This window comes from Eptesicus fuscus, chromosome 9, assembly GCF_027574615.1.
Source record: "Eptesicus fuscus isolate TK198812 chromosome 9, DD_ASM_mEF_20220401, whole genome shotgun sequence".
Lineage (NCBI taxonomy): Eukaryota > Metazoa > Chordata > Mammalia > Chiroptera > Vespertilionidae > Eptesicus > Eptesicus fuscus.
In genome coordinates, this window is record NC_072481.1 from 45482413 (window position 1) to 45500319 (window position 17907).

Sequence of the window (17907 nt, forward strand, 5' to 3'; positions counted from 1 at the left end):
ATTGGAAAGATGTGATAGGGTATAATGCCAGAAATTGTTAGGAGTCCTCAGAACGTTAATTTATTTTATCCACCTCCAAAATGAGGGCTGTTGCACAGAATATTACTGAAAGGTGCTATGTAATTTCTGGTCTGTTGGGGAAGTCGGAGTGTTTTTATATGTCTGCAACTTTGTGTATTTAGGACAGCGCTTGTATTTGGTATTCGGTAAGCCGTGGGAGGTAGATAGCTGTGGGTGTTTTGCTTGGTGGTGTTGGGCTGGGCATTGGAAAGCCCAGAGTTCCTTGAGGTGGGAGGCAGCAAGCCTTCTGTTATAGAGCATTTTCTTCTTGTGCCTACCCCCTGGTGGGGAATATGTTGAGAAATACAATAGTCACAGCCCAACTACAAGAGGTTTGTATCCCAACCCTTTCTCATCAGCCTGGTGATGGAAGCATTAAAGAGGGTAGATAAGAGTTCGGAAACATTGTTGGTTTGGGTTTCACTGACGAGGTCAATGAGTTTAGACCAAGTTAGATGTAGATGGTGAAATTGGAGGGAAGATACTTGGGGCCATGGACTCTGGGGCCCATAGGTTAGAGTTACCCTCAGACAGTTCAGTACACTGTGTGCAGGCAGATTTGAGCCTCAGTAATGGGAGTTGTAAAGAACACCTGAAAGGGGGAAAGGCATGCTTTTTAGCTGCTTTTCTGATAACAGTTAGTGTGTGATAGTTGAAGAAAAGTAAGCCAGTGGGTATTCCAGAATTGTTTGTCTTTGCCCAGAATTCACATAGAAACTGTATGAGGGAGAAATAGTCTATTTGTTGAAGGCTACGCTGATGGGGATGGAAGGGGTAGAGTTTGCCTTTGAAGAGCAAGGTGCCATCACAGGTAGCTCTTTAGTTTTTAAATGCCAAGGTTAAGTTTCTCCATCATTCTCATCTAAGTGCTTCTGGGCACTGTTTGGACATTTTGTTTAATCCTGGATCACTATTACTATCTCATAGTCCTGACTTTTTTTTTTTCCCCTTTGGCATACACTTGATTAAACCCAGTTGGAAGTTTGCTCTTTCTCTCTCATTGTAAACCTGTGTATCTCCCTCCTATTGGCCTTCATTCTTTGCCCTTTTAACACTTTTCTCCTTTGGTTTCTAAAGAGGGTCTTTGGGAACACCTTGTCGAAATCCATTACTTTACAGATGAGGAAATGGGGGGAGGTGACGGGGACATAGGTGAAAAGCCTTGACCAAGAACTTTGTTCACTAGTTCACTTAGTACATACCGACGGAGCACTTCCTAAAAGCCAGGCCCGTGCCAGGAGGCCAGAAATGTGAGGAACAGACCTGACGTGGCTCCTGCCTTCTTGGAGCTTACAGCCCCTCTGCACCAGAGACTTGAGTCAAATAGCTTCAAACATAAATACAATGAATGTGACCCATTTTTCTATGAAGGAAAACACCGGGTGCTCTGAGGGAAAGTCTCTCTGAGAGTGAAAAGGATCCCTTTGTGCAAAGAGCTGGGCACATTTGCCAAACTGAAAGAAACAGCTCTTGATGTGTACGGCGTAGCAAGGGGGCGAGGGGAAAGGTGAGGATGGAGAGTAGGAAAGGGCCAGGGCATAGGGCCCTATCGAGTTTGGATTTAGTACTAGGAGTGGTGTAGTGGGAAATCTCTGACGGGTGTTCAGCAAATCCATGGTGCGATTTGGTTTCCATTTTTGAAAGATGCTTCTGCACGCGGTCCGGAGAGTAAATTTAAGGTTAGACATGGGACTTCAACCCATGGCTTCTTCTTCCCAGTCTCTTCCTATTTATCAGGTCTCCCTTCTAGTTCCTAAGTACTTACCTGGATTCAATAGAAAGTGCAGAATAGCACTGGGCCTGCGTCCAAACGGCTTACGTGGGCTGCTCCAATGGACAGGCAAAGGAAAAGACACCGACAAAGTAATTCAGAGGTCTCAGCCTGATCGTTTCTCAGTTCAGTAAAACCTCCTCCTGTTGTCTAAAATACGCTCTCCGTTAGATGTCGCTCAGACTCATGAGTGCTGTCATTCCTGTTGGCTCTGCCTGCCAAGCTGTAGCTTGTGTCTGGGCCACATTCCAGTTAAGCCAGCCTGTGGGGTCAGAGGCGCACCCCATGACATCGGACGACCCACTGGTGGGTACCATTTTCAGCAGCTCGGCAGTTTGTTTTAAAATGATGGTTAACTTTAGCCTTATACCTTATTTCAGTTGTGAAATCATTCCTTTTCATCATGTCTCCTTAACTGTATTTGCTTGCATTATATATTTACAAGCTAATGCAACCAGTTATTTTGATTGAGTAACACCAACATGTTTATATATGTTTATTCTGCCTCTCAGGAAACACTCCGTGTGCTTTTTAACCGGTGATTGCTAACTCATCTCAGCATGTATTTATTGACATGTAGAAGCACTGTGGTATTCTGGCAACAGCAAGGGCTTTGGGCAGACACGCCTACATCAAATCATCGCTCCACCCTGGTGGCTTTGAGCAAGCTCCACCTCTGTAAAATGGGTATAATAAACTCACAGGGGAATTATGAAAAGGGGTACACCATATATAAAACTGGTTTATGCCACACTCAATAAACTTTTCCTGTTTTATTATCACATCAGCTTGACTGAGGTATCATTGACAGCCAATAAACTTACATGTTCAAAATATATAGTTGATACATTCTGGCATATACAGTCCCATGAAATCTTCAGACAAGCAGGCTTTTTATCCCTCCCTTTATCTGTCTATTCTGTATCTGTTGATTTGGTGGTGGTGTGGGGAGAAGGGAGTATATATTATTTTTAAACATACTTAGAATGATCATTGCTCTCTGTGGATGTACTCCCAATATTTAATTTATTTTTAATTGGATTTGGCATTAGAGGAAAGTAAGTTTTTGGAATTGATCCAGCAACAGTATCCGGAAACAGTTGAGAAATAGTTCCGTGCAGCCCCTCCCCTGCCGGGGTCCTGCAGTATCACCTCTGCAGCCCTCATCGAGTGGGTGCCTCGATGTGGAAAGCACTGGGGGCCTGCCCCGGGGGTACCGAGGTGGCTCAGACAGAGGCCTCACCCTCAGGGATCTTAGAAGCCAGGGAGAAGCGAAAAGTTACCCTCACAACAATCCTATGAACTAGAAGGCGGGAAGAGATAAATACCAGAGGGATTCAGAGGGCATGATAACTCCTGTCTCGGGAATAAGCTTCAGAGAGGAAAAGCCATCTCTTGCCTCTTCCTCGGTGTCTGTCTGAGGTAGGTGTGCAGAGCAGTTTTGACAGATACAGGACCTGCCCAGGGATAGCTTAAGGCCTAACGCTGTGCATCCTGGGCCGACTGCTGGGCACCTGCCCAGCTTTTTCTTGGATGCCGTCCAGCATTTCTGAAGAAAGAGTGAGTGTGCAGGACCCCAGCCCGAGTTTTCCAGTGGCCAGAACACCTCCCTGACTCCTATGAATGGAGAAGCCACCTCTGGGCTGCCCGCGTGGATAATGGGGCTCTCGTTCACCGCACATCTGGGTCAGCGAGGGGCCCTCCTGGGGTGCGCACCACAATGATAGATTGCTTCTGGACTCTGGGGTCCTCATTACCATCATATCCATCATCTTCTGCTAGTACCGAATAATGGATGAAATTTAATCAGATGCCAGAGGAGTTCTCAGGGGGAGGATTTGAGGAACCTCGCCTGGTACTTAAGCTCTCGTGCTGCAGTGATGCTAGGGAGCCGGCATGATATTTGGTGGTGGAGACTAAATGTATCATGCACTGTAGGAATTGTGATTTATTTTTAAAACGTTCTTGCTCTCAGTGGCTCCCCTTTTAATAGCCTCATTGTAGCCTGTTTATTGTTACAGATGTTATTTTTAAGTGAGGTCATGGAGTCTGCCTTTACTTCCAAAGGCAGCCTTTGCCTTTTTCTTGCCGGGTTGGCAGGGCTGCCTGGAGAACAGGGCTAAGATGAGGTCAAGATTGAGGCTTCAGCCGAAACCGGTTTGGCTCAGTGGATAGAGCATCGGCCTGCGGACTGGAAGGTCCCAGGTTCGATTCCGGTCAAGGGCATATACCTTGGTTGCAGGCGCATCCCCAGTGGGGGGTGTGCAGGAGGCAACTGGTCGATGTTTCTCTCTCATCAACGTTTCTAGCTCTCTATCCCTCTCCCTTTCTCCCTGTAAAAATCAATAAAATATATTTAAAAAAAAAAAAAAAGATTGAGGCTTCAGACCCCCAGGAGATGAGGCAAAGGAACCACCTCTCCCCTGGGAACACACACTCCCATCTGCCATCCTTCTCAGGAGAGAGCCTGGTCACCCGAGTCCAGGTGATGACCTTGAGAAGGTCGCCGGGCAGAGTGGAGAGGGGACGGGCATTGTGGTCACGCGCTGGATCGACACCTTCCTTGTCCACTGAAACCTCAAGCAGGTCCAAACCCTCTCTGATCCTGGTTCCTTAGCTGTAACTTCGGATGGTCATTTTTTTTTACTCCTGGGACTGTTAGGAGGATGAAATGTGCTACGGCTCCTTGGTGTGTGTGGGGCAGGGTAACTGCTAAAGGTGTGAGGCACTGGGCATGCTGTGGCCAATACAGCTTGCCACCGCTGTTTGTAAACACACTTTGATTAGCACACACCAACATGTCTCTATATATTGGTGAGTGCCAGTCAGTTTACACATGTCCATGGCTGCTTTCACATGACAGTGGCAGAGTTGCAACAGAGACCATGTGATTTTCAAAGGCAGAATCATTGACAATCTGGCCCTTTACAGAAATTTGCCAACTCCCGAGCTAGACCAAAGGCTGGTCACGTGGCACTCAGAGCATGCGTGTTTTTCTGTGTTTTTCTCAAAGGCATCTCACAGTTTCTTTTTGGCTTTGCTCGGACTCCTCTATTGCATTACCTTCTGCTCCGTGTCCCTGTATGTGATTCTTTGGTATAGTGGCTATTACAGTAGGGTTTGCTTTGGGTCATCTTTGTATATTTTGCAGCATGTAAAACAGCACCCTACACCTAGTAAGTGTATAATATGTGACCGAGTTGGTGTGGAACAGAGCGAAAGGGCATCAGAGAAGGGAGGGAATTCTGAGTCCAGGAAAGAGGTTAAGGAAGACTTTGTGGACAGGATTGCACACAGTTAGGTGGCTGGTTACTCCAGCTGCCGGTCAGTGACAGGGATGCAGTGTACACAGGACAGGAGGCAACGCTGCACGAGGTAAAGAAGACAGGAGCCTGGAGACCCAGGCTTGGATGCCAGCTCCACTGCTTACCGATGAAGCATTAGGCAAATCACCTAAGCTTCTCTACACTTGCTTTATCCTCAACTCCAAAGTAGGGAATAATGATCCTAGGGTTGTAGTGTGGATGAAATGAGATAACATCAAGGAGAGCCTCCATCCAGTGCTGGCACATTGGAATCATTCCGTAAACGATCATCAGATGATTATGGTTCTGGCCTTTTAAGTACTGGCGGCGCTGTTTCCCTCATTATGGAGTGAGCAAGGTCAAGGTCACACATCTAGTCCCTCTGGAGACTCGCCTATTAACATCACTGTTTTCTACAGTTAGAGAATGTATCCAAGCCAGTAAGTGTACGCTGGCCCAACAGGGACCAGGCCAGTGAGGGGAGGCATTAGTACAACTGAATCATTCATGCTGGAAAAAATGATCCCGGACATACCGTGTCACCATTCAAAGTTAAGAGGAATAGCTTCGCTTGACTGAAACATTCATTTCATTTTCTAATAGGGGTATGTGTTTGTTTTTAAAGGACAGAAAGAAAATGTTTAGTAGAAAATGTACAGCCTTATAGTGGAATTTCTTCATACGAGAAGCATTTCATGCAAACCAGACGCCTGCGGAGTGGTGCCCACGTGCACCTGTGGGCTCGGCGGTTATGTTTCATATTCCCCCCTCCTCCAGTTCTTGCAGACAACCTGAAATCCAACCCTGGGATCAAGTGGCAGTATTTCAGTTCGGAAGAAGGGATATTCACTGTCTTCCCGGCACACAAGTTCCGGTGTAAGGGCAGCTATGAGCATCGCAGTAGGTATGTTGACTTACTTGCTAACGTTGTCATTACTGCCCCTGACACTGATCTGCATGAAATACCGGCTCCTCATTGACACACCTGGCTCTGCCTCTAGGCTGCGGTTTTAGAAACTTGAACTTCTTCTGAAATGATTTCGCCTTTGAACATAGGTTGACTATAGAAATGCTAGGGAAGGTCACGTGATAAAGCCCAGAGCTTTTCTAGAACTATCTAACATGCCAAAAGAGAACAGGCTATTTACTAAAGAAATTCAATTGCTTGCACCACCCAAACTGCTCTGCGCTTCGGGCACCTTTGGTGAGACAAACACGGCGGTACGTTGCCTGCAGTTCAGCCCTGGAAGACGTAGCGGCAGCGTGTCTCAGAGCAGAGGTTGTGATGCCCACGGTTCCTGTCTGTGACATTGTGCTTGGCCGTCCTTTTGAAATTTGCACCCAAATCTCAGCTACCCCCAAGTGTGAAGGTTGTCTAGGAAACATTGGATTCAAGATCCATCGTTAGTGCGGAAATGACTCCAGGTTGTGCTGCTTAGCCAGCAGGGCAGTGACAGAGATGTGTGTAGGACAAGGCTCACCAATTTACAGAGCCCCTGAGGCAAAGATTCCTTCCTTCCTTGGGAATCCCCCTGGTTCCCTTTTGCAGTGTCAGATGTTTGCCAGAACCTCTGCAGTTGGTACAAGAACCCACTTTGCTGAGTCTAAATGAGCCATCGCTTGAGCTTCCTTCACCTAATTTTCATGTGCTTCTCGGAAGAGAAGTTAGATGGCATGCTGTTTTTATTTTTTTAATATATTTTTATTGATTTCAGAGAGGAAGAGAGAGAAAGAGAGAGATAGAAACATCAGTGATGAGAGAGAATCATCGATCGGCTGTCTCCTGCATGCCCCACACTGGGGATCGAGCCACAACCCGGGAATTGAACCGTGAATCGAACCATGACCTCTTGGTTCGTAGGTCAATGCTCAATCACTGCACCACGCCAGCCGGGCAGCATGCTGTTTTTAATGAATCACCTGTGAGGGATAATCCAAAAGGACAGGCAGGACCTTATCCCAAATCAGCATTACCCTGCATTTAGAAGGTTTCATGCATCTTTTTTTTTTTTTTAAATTGATTTCAGATAGGAAGAGAGAGATAGAAACATCAATGATGCGAGAGAATCATTGATTGGCTGCCTCTTGTATGCCCCAAACTAGGGATCAAGCCTGCAACCTGGGCATGTGCCCTGACTAGGAATCAAACCGTGACCTCCTGGTTCATAGGTCAACGCTCAACCATTGAGCCACACCAGCCGGGCAGGTTTCATGCATCTTGATCGTAAATATGTTACTATTTATATATCGCACTCAAGCAGTTTTTACCAACTTATTGTGACAGTGTGAACACATATGCTGCTTATTATTTATGTGAATTGAGTTGGAACGAAGAAGGTGTGTCCTTTTTTAAAAAACCTATTCACCTAGCTTGGAGGACCTAAAAAGTTCCATGTGTAACACGGTCATCAGTGTTGGGAGAATTAGATTTTCTTCTTTTCTGTTCTCTCTTTCATTTCTGGAGCCACATTTCCTGGATTTTTTTTTTTTTTAATCCCATTTTCCTACTGGCTCAATGGTATCGACTAGTGGTACCTTAGTATTAATGCAGGACTTTGGGCTTGAGAACAGTGAGTGTCGACTTGGCCAGGTGTTTTGGTACCTTGCCTCCATTTCTCAATTTGTGCCCAGGCTTTTGTGACTCAACTGGCATCTAACATTTCCCAGAGAGAAAAAAAAATCTAGTGTTTTTTAGGGGTGTCCATAAAGGAGAGCATTCTCTGAGGCTGATTTGCTTTCTTCAGCTCCCCCTAATTTGTTCCAGCTTTAACACTGTGAATAGAGACCTCATTAAGCCTCCCCTCACACCCCTTCCTGTACTGCACTCTGGCAGAAGCCTGCTTTGATGGGAGGCCTTTCTCTGGGACTCCACCCCTCCCCCTTCCTTAATGTTGGCAAACAAAAACCTGGCCGGAAGAGTGGCTATCACAGGCTCGGACAGCCCTGACGGCCTGGTGTTCAGTGCTCAGATAAGGGGCCTTTTAGTGTCTGACTTGCGTGGGCTGCCTCAGTCCTAAAAGGGAAGGGCCCTCTTCGCAGTGGTCTTCATCTTGCGGGAGAGAAACCAGACCTGCTATTCCGAGTCGCACAGCACACTCACCGAGCATAGGGTGCCTGGGTTTTCCCAAGGTCCCATTCTGTCATCTGCCAAAGAGGACCCAGGACAGGCGAGCGGACCTTTCTCCCTCTGAGGCTGTGTCTGCAGCTTGAGGCCCGTTTCCTGCAGCAGGACGTTGGGTAACACTGAGCAGCATCACCGCCACAAGCAGCGGAGAGGGGTTGCCGTTCGAGGAAAAGCCAGCCTCCCAAAGGGTTTGCTTCTTAAAACCGTCTCCCCGTTGCTTTCATCTTTGGGAGTCACACGGTACCAGCCCCTGGTCTGCAGACCCACACTGTTATCTCAGGGTGTTGTTTTCAGGGCCCCAGGATAGTTTCTCCTGCTGGGCTGATCTCTCCTTCTCCTGCCCTCTGTGGAAAAACCTAGGCACCAGCATGACTGCACATCTGCTCACAGCTGGCTTAGGGTGAGGCCTTTTACTTAAAGCAGGATTGACCGCAGAGAGCTTCTCCTCCTTCCAGACCTATCTACGTCTCGACAGTCCGGCCGCAGTCCAAGCACATAGTAGTGATCCTGGACCACGGGGCCTCCGTCACCGACACGCAGCTCCAGATCGCCAAGGATGCCGCCCAGGTCATCCTCAGCGCCATCGACGAGCACGATAAGGTGAGCATGATCCCAGTGGCCCGCGTGGCTGTGGATCTGCCTTGAACACCTTTTTAAAGGCACTCTGTGTTTTATGACAGATGTTTTGAAACCCGTCTTTAAGATGACTTTGGGAGAAAGCGATTTAGTTTTCACTCTAGTATTTGAGAAAGCAGCTGCCAAACCAGCCCCACCCAGCCGAACCTTGCACTTCCTTTCTGCCTCCTCTTAAGACTTCTAATTAGCTGTGACTTTCACCCTGGAAGTTATGTTAAGGAGCAAAAGGGCCAGGGCTTGGATGCTGACTTTATCTGAAGATTGCTTGGGAGGGAAGGGAGAAGGGAAGGCCACTGGAGACTTACTAATCTCTAGGGCACCTCAGAGACAGGTGTGTTTGCAGTTAATGATAGTGTGTTGCCTGTGGGCAATTTCTGCTTTATCATTTTGACTTCCAAATCCTAAAGTTTTACTCACTAATGTTGTTGTTTAAAACCTTTACCCTCTCCCCCACCCTTCCATCTCCAATTGGACAACCAAGATGGTTAGTACTTGCTAAGACTTTTCTTTGCATGAAAAAAAAAATTTTAATATTATATGTGAACACCCTACCGCTGACTTCATCTTGGAACAAAAACCAAACTCTAGGGTCCCTCCCTCTGACCAATCCTTAGCTAATCCTTTTCCATCTTGATAGCTGTGTGCCTTTAGGCATTTATTTTTAAACTCTCAGAAATCTGTAAGCTTTCTCACTCCTCCGGCTCTTCTGGAATTTAGAAAACAAATAAAAAGACAGCAACCCACACCTTCCCATGGTAGGATAAGGGGTTTCCTTTTTCTTCCGTCCAGATCTCGGTGCTGACGGTGGCAGACACTGTGAGGACCTGCTCCCTGGACCAGTGCTACAAGACGTTCCTGTCTCCAGCCACCAGTGAGACCAAAAGGAAGATGTCCACCTTCGTCAGCAGCGTCAAATCTTTGGACAGTCCTACCCAGCACGCCGTGGGGTTTCAAAAGGCATTTCAGCTGATTCGGAGCACAAATAACAACACAAAGTTCCAAGCAAGTAAGTGCATTTTCTCAGAGGACTGATAAACTAGTGGGTAAAGGGTGGCGATAGGAATATGTTATACATGCATCACACAACCATGTCTGGAGGGATTTTTTAAAAACTGACTTGGGATAAAATTTTCGTGTGTTGTCATAATGTCATCCAATACTAGGCTCTTACTAGATTTTCTCTTCTTTCCCAATCCAAGGACTCAGTCTGCACAATTTCTCCACTCCCAGAGCCTCTTTCTGCCCCTTTCGTAAGGACACATCCCATTTACTTCCCCCAGGGAATACCCACATCCTTTTTAATGCTAATTGTCAACCTGGCCTCTTCTTTGACTTAGAATGGATGACGGTTTGTGCGCCTGTGCAGGTGCATGGCCACAGGAGTTCTTGCCTTAATCCTTCCGTCCTCTAACCAGCTGTCATTTCGATGAGCATAGCCCTTCAAATGTACGAAGGCACTCATCTAATTTCCATGTATTAAAGAAGATGTGGAATTAGGGTGCATGCTAATGGAAAGGGTATTTTGAAATAAGACACGTGCTTTGAAACTACCGAAAGGAATCTCTGTTATTTTCCCTTTTATATTTGAAAATCTATTTGTAGGAGTGTGTGTGTGTGTGTGTGTGTGTGTGTGTGTGTGTGTGTGTGGTTTGTAATGAATGTATCCTTGAGATAAATTTAAAGAATATATTTTTAAGCTCTTGGTTGTGTCCGCGTTAAAACTAAGACAGCATTGCTAAATGCAAAGCACAGTGCCTGGCATATGGTGGGACCTTGAAAGAAAGAAGCTGCTGTAACTATTGCAACTAATGGGGGTGGGTAGCATATTCGTTTTGTGTTTCTGTATATTATCATCTCATCGTTTATTGTGTTATCTCACAGTTTCCCTGGGTCAGGAGTCTAGATAACACCTTAGCTGGGTTCTCTTCTTAGGATTGCGTAAGGCTGCAATCCAGCTGCCAGCCAGGAGTGTGGTCTCGTCGGAGGTTTGGAGTCCTCTTCCAAGCTCTAATTGTTGACATAATCACTTTCCTTGCAACTGTAGAACTCATGTCCTCTTGCTTCTTCAAGGCCAGCAGGAGGGCACCTCCTCTTCAACTCCTGACTTCAGGGAAGGCTTTAAAGGTCTCATCGGAACTAATCAAACCCACCCTCCCTTTTGGTTTAAGCAGATCGGTCTCCCTTGTGATTGACATTAAGACCTGAATGACATCTGCAAAATCGCTCTTATCACCTTTGCCATAGTCGATTGGTTAGAAGTGAATTCCTGGTCATGCCCGCATTCAAGAGGGGAGGGGATCATTATTCAAGGGTGTCAGTCATCAGGCTCATCTTAGAATTTGCCAACCAGCACTGAAACTGACCTATATTACAGGCTGGCTGAGTGTAAAGTTTCCCACTATTCAATAAGGCCAGTAGACAAGGCTGACCTCTTAAGTATTCAAGAGGATTGGCTAGTTGGTGGATGCCATTTACCTGTAGGTGCCATCTACCTCAGTGGAAGTGTTTCTACTTGATTCTTCAGCCATCAAACCAGCTTTAGAGTTTAAGTCCAGTTTTGATGGTGATACTATTTAAATAGTGGAGAGAAATGTCAGCCCAGCAGTGGCCAGGCAGTGACTGTGACTCAGCAAGCCCCCAAGGAGAGGTAAGGAGGGTTGTTTGCAGGGTGTAGTTAGCCCAAGAGCGCATACTCCATCAGGGAGGCAGCTGCTCTTCTGTCCGGCCTGTTTCGCCAGGCAGGAATTCCTGCCCTGTGTTGCCAGATCTTCTGTTTCAAAAGAAGCCAGAAATCTGGATTTTTATGTGAAATCCCTTGATTTTCAGATGTTGACATTTGTTCCAGCTTTAAAACTGTGAGTAGAGACCTCATTAAACCTCTTCTTACAAATCTTCCTGCATTGCATTTAAGCAGAAGCCTATTTTGATGACTAGCATTTGTCTTCCGTGTTCTTTGTTTTTCTTAATGTTGGCAAACAAAAGCATGTCCCATCAACACACTGGGACAAATTTTGATGGTACTATTTTTTCTTCTTTTTTTTTTTAAATCCTCAGAGGAGTCCCTTTTCAGCCAACTAATGTGTTTCTAAGGTTTCACAAGGCCTCCACCTAAAGCTTCTCCCAGCAGTTTGAAGGAAAAAAGGACCTAAATGAGTTGCATAAAGTATTTACTTCAGGAATGAGCATTGTCTGGTTAATTAATGAATGATTTGAGGTGCTCTTGAGCAATATAGCATAGTGTTTTAAGTATGTGGGTTTTAGGTTTCCACCAATGTGGTTTGAAATTCCTACTCTGGAATTTTTCTAACCTCTGTGAACTTGTGTAAATTATTTGATCTCTCCAGGCCTGGGGGTGATAATAAGATCCAGAATTCCATCATAAATATTGAATAAACGTAGCTGTGGTTGTTATGATATTCAGTTTCCTACAAGACTTCCAGCTATCCTACGGAGGATACTCCAGGCATCATAAATTGACCTCAGGCCCAAACAAGGCCAAGGACCACTAGTAGCCTTGGTTACAACACAGTGAGGGGTCTGTATACTCCTCCCAGGAGTTTACCCTATATATACACACCACTGGGCATTCCACAGACCGTTATTTAGCACCTGCTCTGTACCTGGTACTGTTTGAAGGCCATGGGGTGAGGTTAATCTAATAAATCATATCTACCCTGTAGGATTATTGTGAGAATTAATTTGTGCATGAGAGTAAAGTATCTGTCCCCCATTAGTGATAATAAGATCCAGAAGCTACATGTCAGAAATTATTGTAACTTTGCACTAATCAGAAAAATCTAAAACTTTTATCCAGTGCTGGCTCTTTTTCAAGCCTGTGGTAGATTTATAACTGATAATATCAGTACATTTGGGTTATTTGTTCTGGGTTTATTATTAGGGTAATTGGTTGGTGGGTCACTTTATAGCGGAAGGAATAAGATGGTTAGGAGTGATGATCTATTGGCATGGGCAAAGGCTCATTTGAGTAGCTCTTTCCTTTTTGATGGTGACCCTAAAGAATGCATGTGACTTAGGGGCTTGCCAAATGGAGAGTCCATTGCTTTTTTAAAAAATTTAAGTTCTTTATTGTTAATGTATTACAAAAGCAATTGCATTTTCTTCTAGGTATATACTATGTCATTGTTCTGCCCAAGTTCCTATAATTACTCATTCTTAACATTACTAATCACAAGGTTGAAAGTTCTTCTAACTGAATGACTAGAGAGAATATCCTATTAAGTAAAAATAAATCAGACCAAATTTGGCAGGTCTGCTATCTAGAAATAGAAAAATAATTCTGTTTTGATTGTGCATAGGATGGTGCAGGGGCCAGATGGGGCGGGGGCCAGATATGGCGGGGATCTCCCTTTTCCACATCCAGCACAGAAAGGGAGATGAATGAACTGGTTCTAAGTGGAGGCGCCCACGGATTGAGAAAAGAAAGGAAGAAAGGAAGAAAGAAAGGAAGGAAGGAAGGAAGGAAGGAAGGAAGGAAGGAAGGAAGGAAGGAGGAAAGAAAGGAAGAGAAAGAAAGAAAGAAAGAAAGAAAGAAAGAAAGAAAGAAAGAAAGAAAGAAAGAAAGAAAGAAGGGAAGGAGGGAGGGAGGGAGGGAGGGAGGGAGGGAGGGAGGGAGGGAGAGAGAGAGAAAGAGAGAAAGAAAAAGAAAGAAAGAAAGAAAGAAAGAAAGAAAGAAAGAAAGAAAGAAAGAAAGAAAGAAAGAAAGAAAGAAAGAAAGATGCAGAAATAGAAGCAAGCTGGGAGCCAGGTTGGACACCATTCTCTCTGATGGAGAGGCAGCAACGACGACCCTGAGCCCTCGCAACACATTTATTTTATATCCCCAAATACCAGGAAGTATCACCAAAACTTAGGATCAAAGGAACTTATTTGCATTCTTGAGTAGGCCTTAGCATTCCTGGTGCTTGACTGGATTTACATATCTAGGCCCGCCCCTGCCGACACCTGGGCTGATATGAAGGCCAAGCTGACAACATGTCTAGCCTCATTGGGAAGCATGTTCCCAGGGCGTGGCTCTGCCTATAGCCCTGAGTTCAGGCGCTGTCTACATCTCACCCTTTTTTTGTTTTTAAGCTACTATAATAAAAGTAAAATTTAAACATTAAGAATAAAGCTCTAATATTAAAATAATTGCAAACAATGCCAATGCAAAAACTAAAATACATCCATGTTATCATTTTAAAACTTGAACATCAAGATAGCAAAACTCTGGCTATTAAATAATAACAAAACAATGATAATGCAAAACAACAAGAGAGAAATCAAAACTATACACATGTTAACATTTTTTGCTACTAAATGAAAGTCTCTTTTGCTGCTGGTGTATATTTACTCAGAGTCCTTGGACTTTGCAGATGACTGGCAGCCAACAGATGCTAGCATGAGCAGGTACATGGTTGAAGAAGTAGCTTCCACTTCTTGCTTTTTCACAATCTGCTACGCTTTTGTCGTTAACTTCTTCAGCTGACTCCATATTGGCACCTCAGTCCCTTGTGTAGCCTTCAGTTTTCCTCTTCTTCTGCTTTGCTCTCATGGGGCAACTCTCAGTCCTTTTGAGTGAAGGGACACAGGAGCTTCTCTGGGTCCATTGTGGTGACGGATGTAATGCTCTGGCACCCAAATTGGCTGCATTGCTCCTTTTGGAAAGATATAAAACACAACCTCTTCCCCACATTATTATTGAATCTGATAAAACTCTTGTCTGGTTTGTGCTTCCTTCCACCTTGCTAACTCGGTGGAGGCTATTATACAGGAGGCCTGATGCCTTTCACCTGCTATACAATTCTCTGCATCACAATTCTAAAGTATAAAGAGCATGACTGAGTTTGTTTTGAGGTGACACATAACACTCGTCTCCCCCTTTTTGTTTTAGTAATTGATTTTAAGAGTACGATTGGCTCTTTCTACAATTGAGTGATATCCATTTTACCAGATTTGATTAGGTTTAAGTCCTTGGGGATTTAACCCTAAAGTTGGCACAGGGAGGCAGATAACACACTGAGGACATTGCTTCCAATAAAACATGGAAATTGTCATTCTCTAATAACATTTTAAAGGCTGAAAATTAAATGAAAAGTTCCTCTGAATTAGTGTGCCCTATAGTAGCTGTTTCAATAATTTTGGCCATACTTACCACATAAGTACTATCACTATAGATTGATGGGCTCCGTAGCAAAATCTGTTAAGGCATAAATAAGAGCTTGTATTTCTACTGAAATATAAGGAGTTTGAAGGATCTTCGCTCCCCTGCTGCAGTAGATCCAGCCTTTCCAGAATTGGATCCATCTGTAAAAATGGTTAATGCCTGAGGTATAACATCTCTTTTAATGTGGCAGTTAATACTATTCCCTGTGTTAGAAATAAGTCAGGGGTACTGGTAGAACACAAAACATCAAACTTTTGACTTCTATGCAGAAGGGTGTGCACACATGGTCTGGAAGCGCACACACCGACCTTCCTTGCCCTTGATCCTGGGCATCCTGCTGCAATGCACAGGTGCTGACTGCTAGCATGGCAAGGCATCTTCACTATCTTTATTTCTGGACTATTTCTCCTCTGTTCTTGTGGGCCATTACTTATTCTTTGGCTGGGACAGTTCTATCAGGTCCTCTCTGGGATCCGTTGTTGCAGGAATCCATATGGGCTTTTCTGGAAATATACAAACATATTCTTGACCAAATGTTAATAAAGAAATCTTTTCCACAAACTAGACTTCGGATCCTTTTGATTTTTGTCTAAACGATTTTCCTTTGGCTTATTTTGACACCAGAAGATTTTATGAGTGTCTTATTATCAGCATTATAAATGAAAAATAACTTTTAAAGTAAAATTTTTTAAAGCAATTAAGGCTTGATATAATTTACTACAAGATATTTCTTACAGGATATTAATCTCCTTTTTTATTATTATGAGGCTATTGTAAAAATTTTTAATGCAGTCTTGATAACCTTTTATTTTTAATTTTTGCACAGAAATATGACTGCTTTGGATTCATAGCATATTTAGCAATTTTACTATGAGATGAACCATCAATAAAAGTTTTTGTTAATACTTCAGGAACAGTTTTTTGTCCAGTACAATTAAGTTTTTATGAATATTCACTTATTTTAATTAGCCAATTTAAGTTACTCTGAAATAAGGTTAATTTGTTTATTAACTTTAACTTTATTTGTCCTAGGTTATGGACAGTAAATGACATTAAGTTTCTGCATTTAGTCTTTAACTTTGCATAAAATTTATCAGGGAGGCAAAAACACAAATTATTTACTTTAGTTTAAGAGGCCAAATATATAGACTTTCAATTAAAATCCTTACGACATTTGAAGGAAACCTCTTTATTTCCTTCCAGAATAATTTTCAGTCTACAGAGTCTGATTTTAGAATCTTTGTCTTTCTTTTTACAACGTAAAACCTTCTATCGCCAGGCCATGTCACATGAAACACTTTCTCTTAAGTTTATGGTGACCACTTGTACGGATCAGATTTAATATTTTAATAACAATCTTAGTTTACACTATAAATATTAGTGAAAGAGAATTCAAAATTTTAAAATTTCTCCTTTTTATTAAAATTATAATTATATTTTAAAGTATCCTTTTAGGCTTATTTGCATATACAGAGGGATTATGGGAAGCCTTCAGTAACTTTCTTAGAAAACCTATTTAAATTGCTTACAAAGACATTGGCTTATTCAAAGGAAGGGGGTTGGCCTTTGTTATTTCAAGATGGCGGCCACAGCATAGCAAGCCATGCGGCCAACATGGCGGCTGTCTAATCCGTTCTTTTAAAAGACAGTCAAAATCACATTGCAGAAAAACTCACTAGCTGTTTCTGATCTTTATTAGAATTGTTTATAAAAATATTAGCTTTTCATTTAGCTGAAAACCTTTATTATAATTTAATAAGCTAATTTATTTAAGTAATTAAAGTAGGTATCTTCATTTAAAAATACAAAGCAAATTCACGTCTGATTCACAAGCCGAAAATGTTGCCCCGTCTCTAGCTTAAGAATGCAGGCGGCTATGATGTCAGGCAGTAAATGTTGGCTTCTAATCTGTTGTTAGATTTTACTTTGATTCAATTATTTAAACATTGGCTTCTTATGTAACTTAATTTATATGAGACCTTGATTATATTTTAAAAAGCTAATTTATAAAGTAACTTAAGTAGGTATTTTTATTTAAAAAGGCAAAGAAACTTATTCAGGAAACTTATAGGTCTGATACTTATTGTCCTGATCCAAAAGCACAAACACTGTCCCATCCCCAGCCCATTCAAAATGCAGGCTGCTTAGGACTTTTGTCTTTCTTGAAATTCTACTGCCATTGAAAAATTTTGGCTATATTTAAGAAATATATTGATTTTGCCCTTCTTAGAGGCGAAAACCTTCATAACATTTAATATATGCATATAAGTAAAATATATTGATTAATTTTTATTTGATAAAGCTTTCCATGCGATTTCAAGTATCAATCGGTTTAATTAAAAAACATTTCTTTTAAGAGAGGAGAGACTTTTGAAAACATTTCAGGGCCCATGAAATGTCCAAAAGTCACTCTCAGTCTTGAAATAACTTGGAAAGATCAAATATATATATATTTATATATATGATTTAAAGATTATATACTTAAATATCTTAAAGAATACCAATTACATTACTAAAGAATTCGGTTGGGATCAGAGAATTAATCCTCCTTTTTAAATCAGACCAATAAGTAACATATTTTGAATTCCTAATTATCAGAGAAAACAGTATTTTATTTTCTCAAAAACACGTTTTTATATTTTAGGCATTTAATTACCACATTTATATAATTTCTCCCAAATCAATTTGAACCTTAAACTTTTAGAGCTGGCAAGTCAAATATTTAGCAGTTCTTTATTAATAAAGATGAGACCTTTTAAAATTGCTTTCTCGGGGAGTGGCATCCATATTGGATCACCACATGTCTCCCTTCCCCCACCTCCTTCTTTCTTTGGGGGAAGAATTCAAT

General features: G+C 42.8%; 1 protein-coding gene across 1 annotated transcript in view; it reads left to right on the forward strand.

The window, feature by feature from the left end:
* CACHD1 (cache domain containing 1) overlaps positions 1–17907 on the forward strand; it is a 238420-nt gene that overhangs the window by 157813 nt on the left and 62700 nt on the right. The window contains exons 5-7 of the mRNA XM_028142357.2: positions 5914–6040; positions 8716–8860; positions 9686–9902. Coding sequence (XP_027998158.2) covers positions 5914–6040; positions 8716–8860; positions 9686–9902 — 489 coding nt within the window. The remainder of the gene's footprint in view (positions 1–5913; positions 6041–8715; positions 8861–9685; positions 9903–17907) is intronic.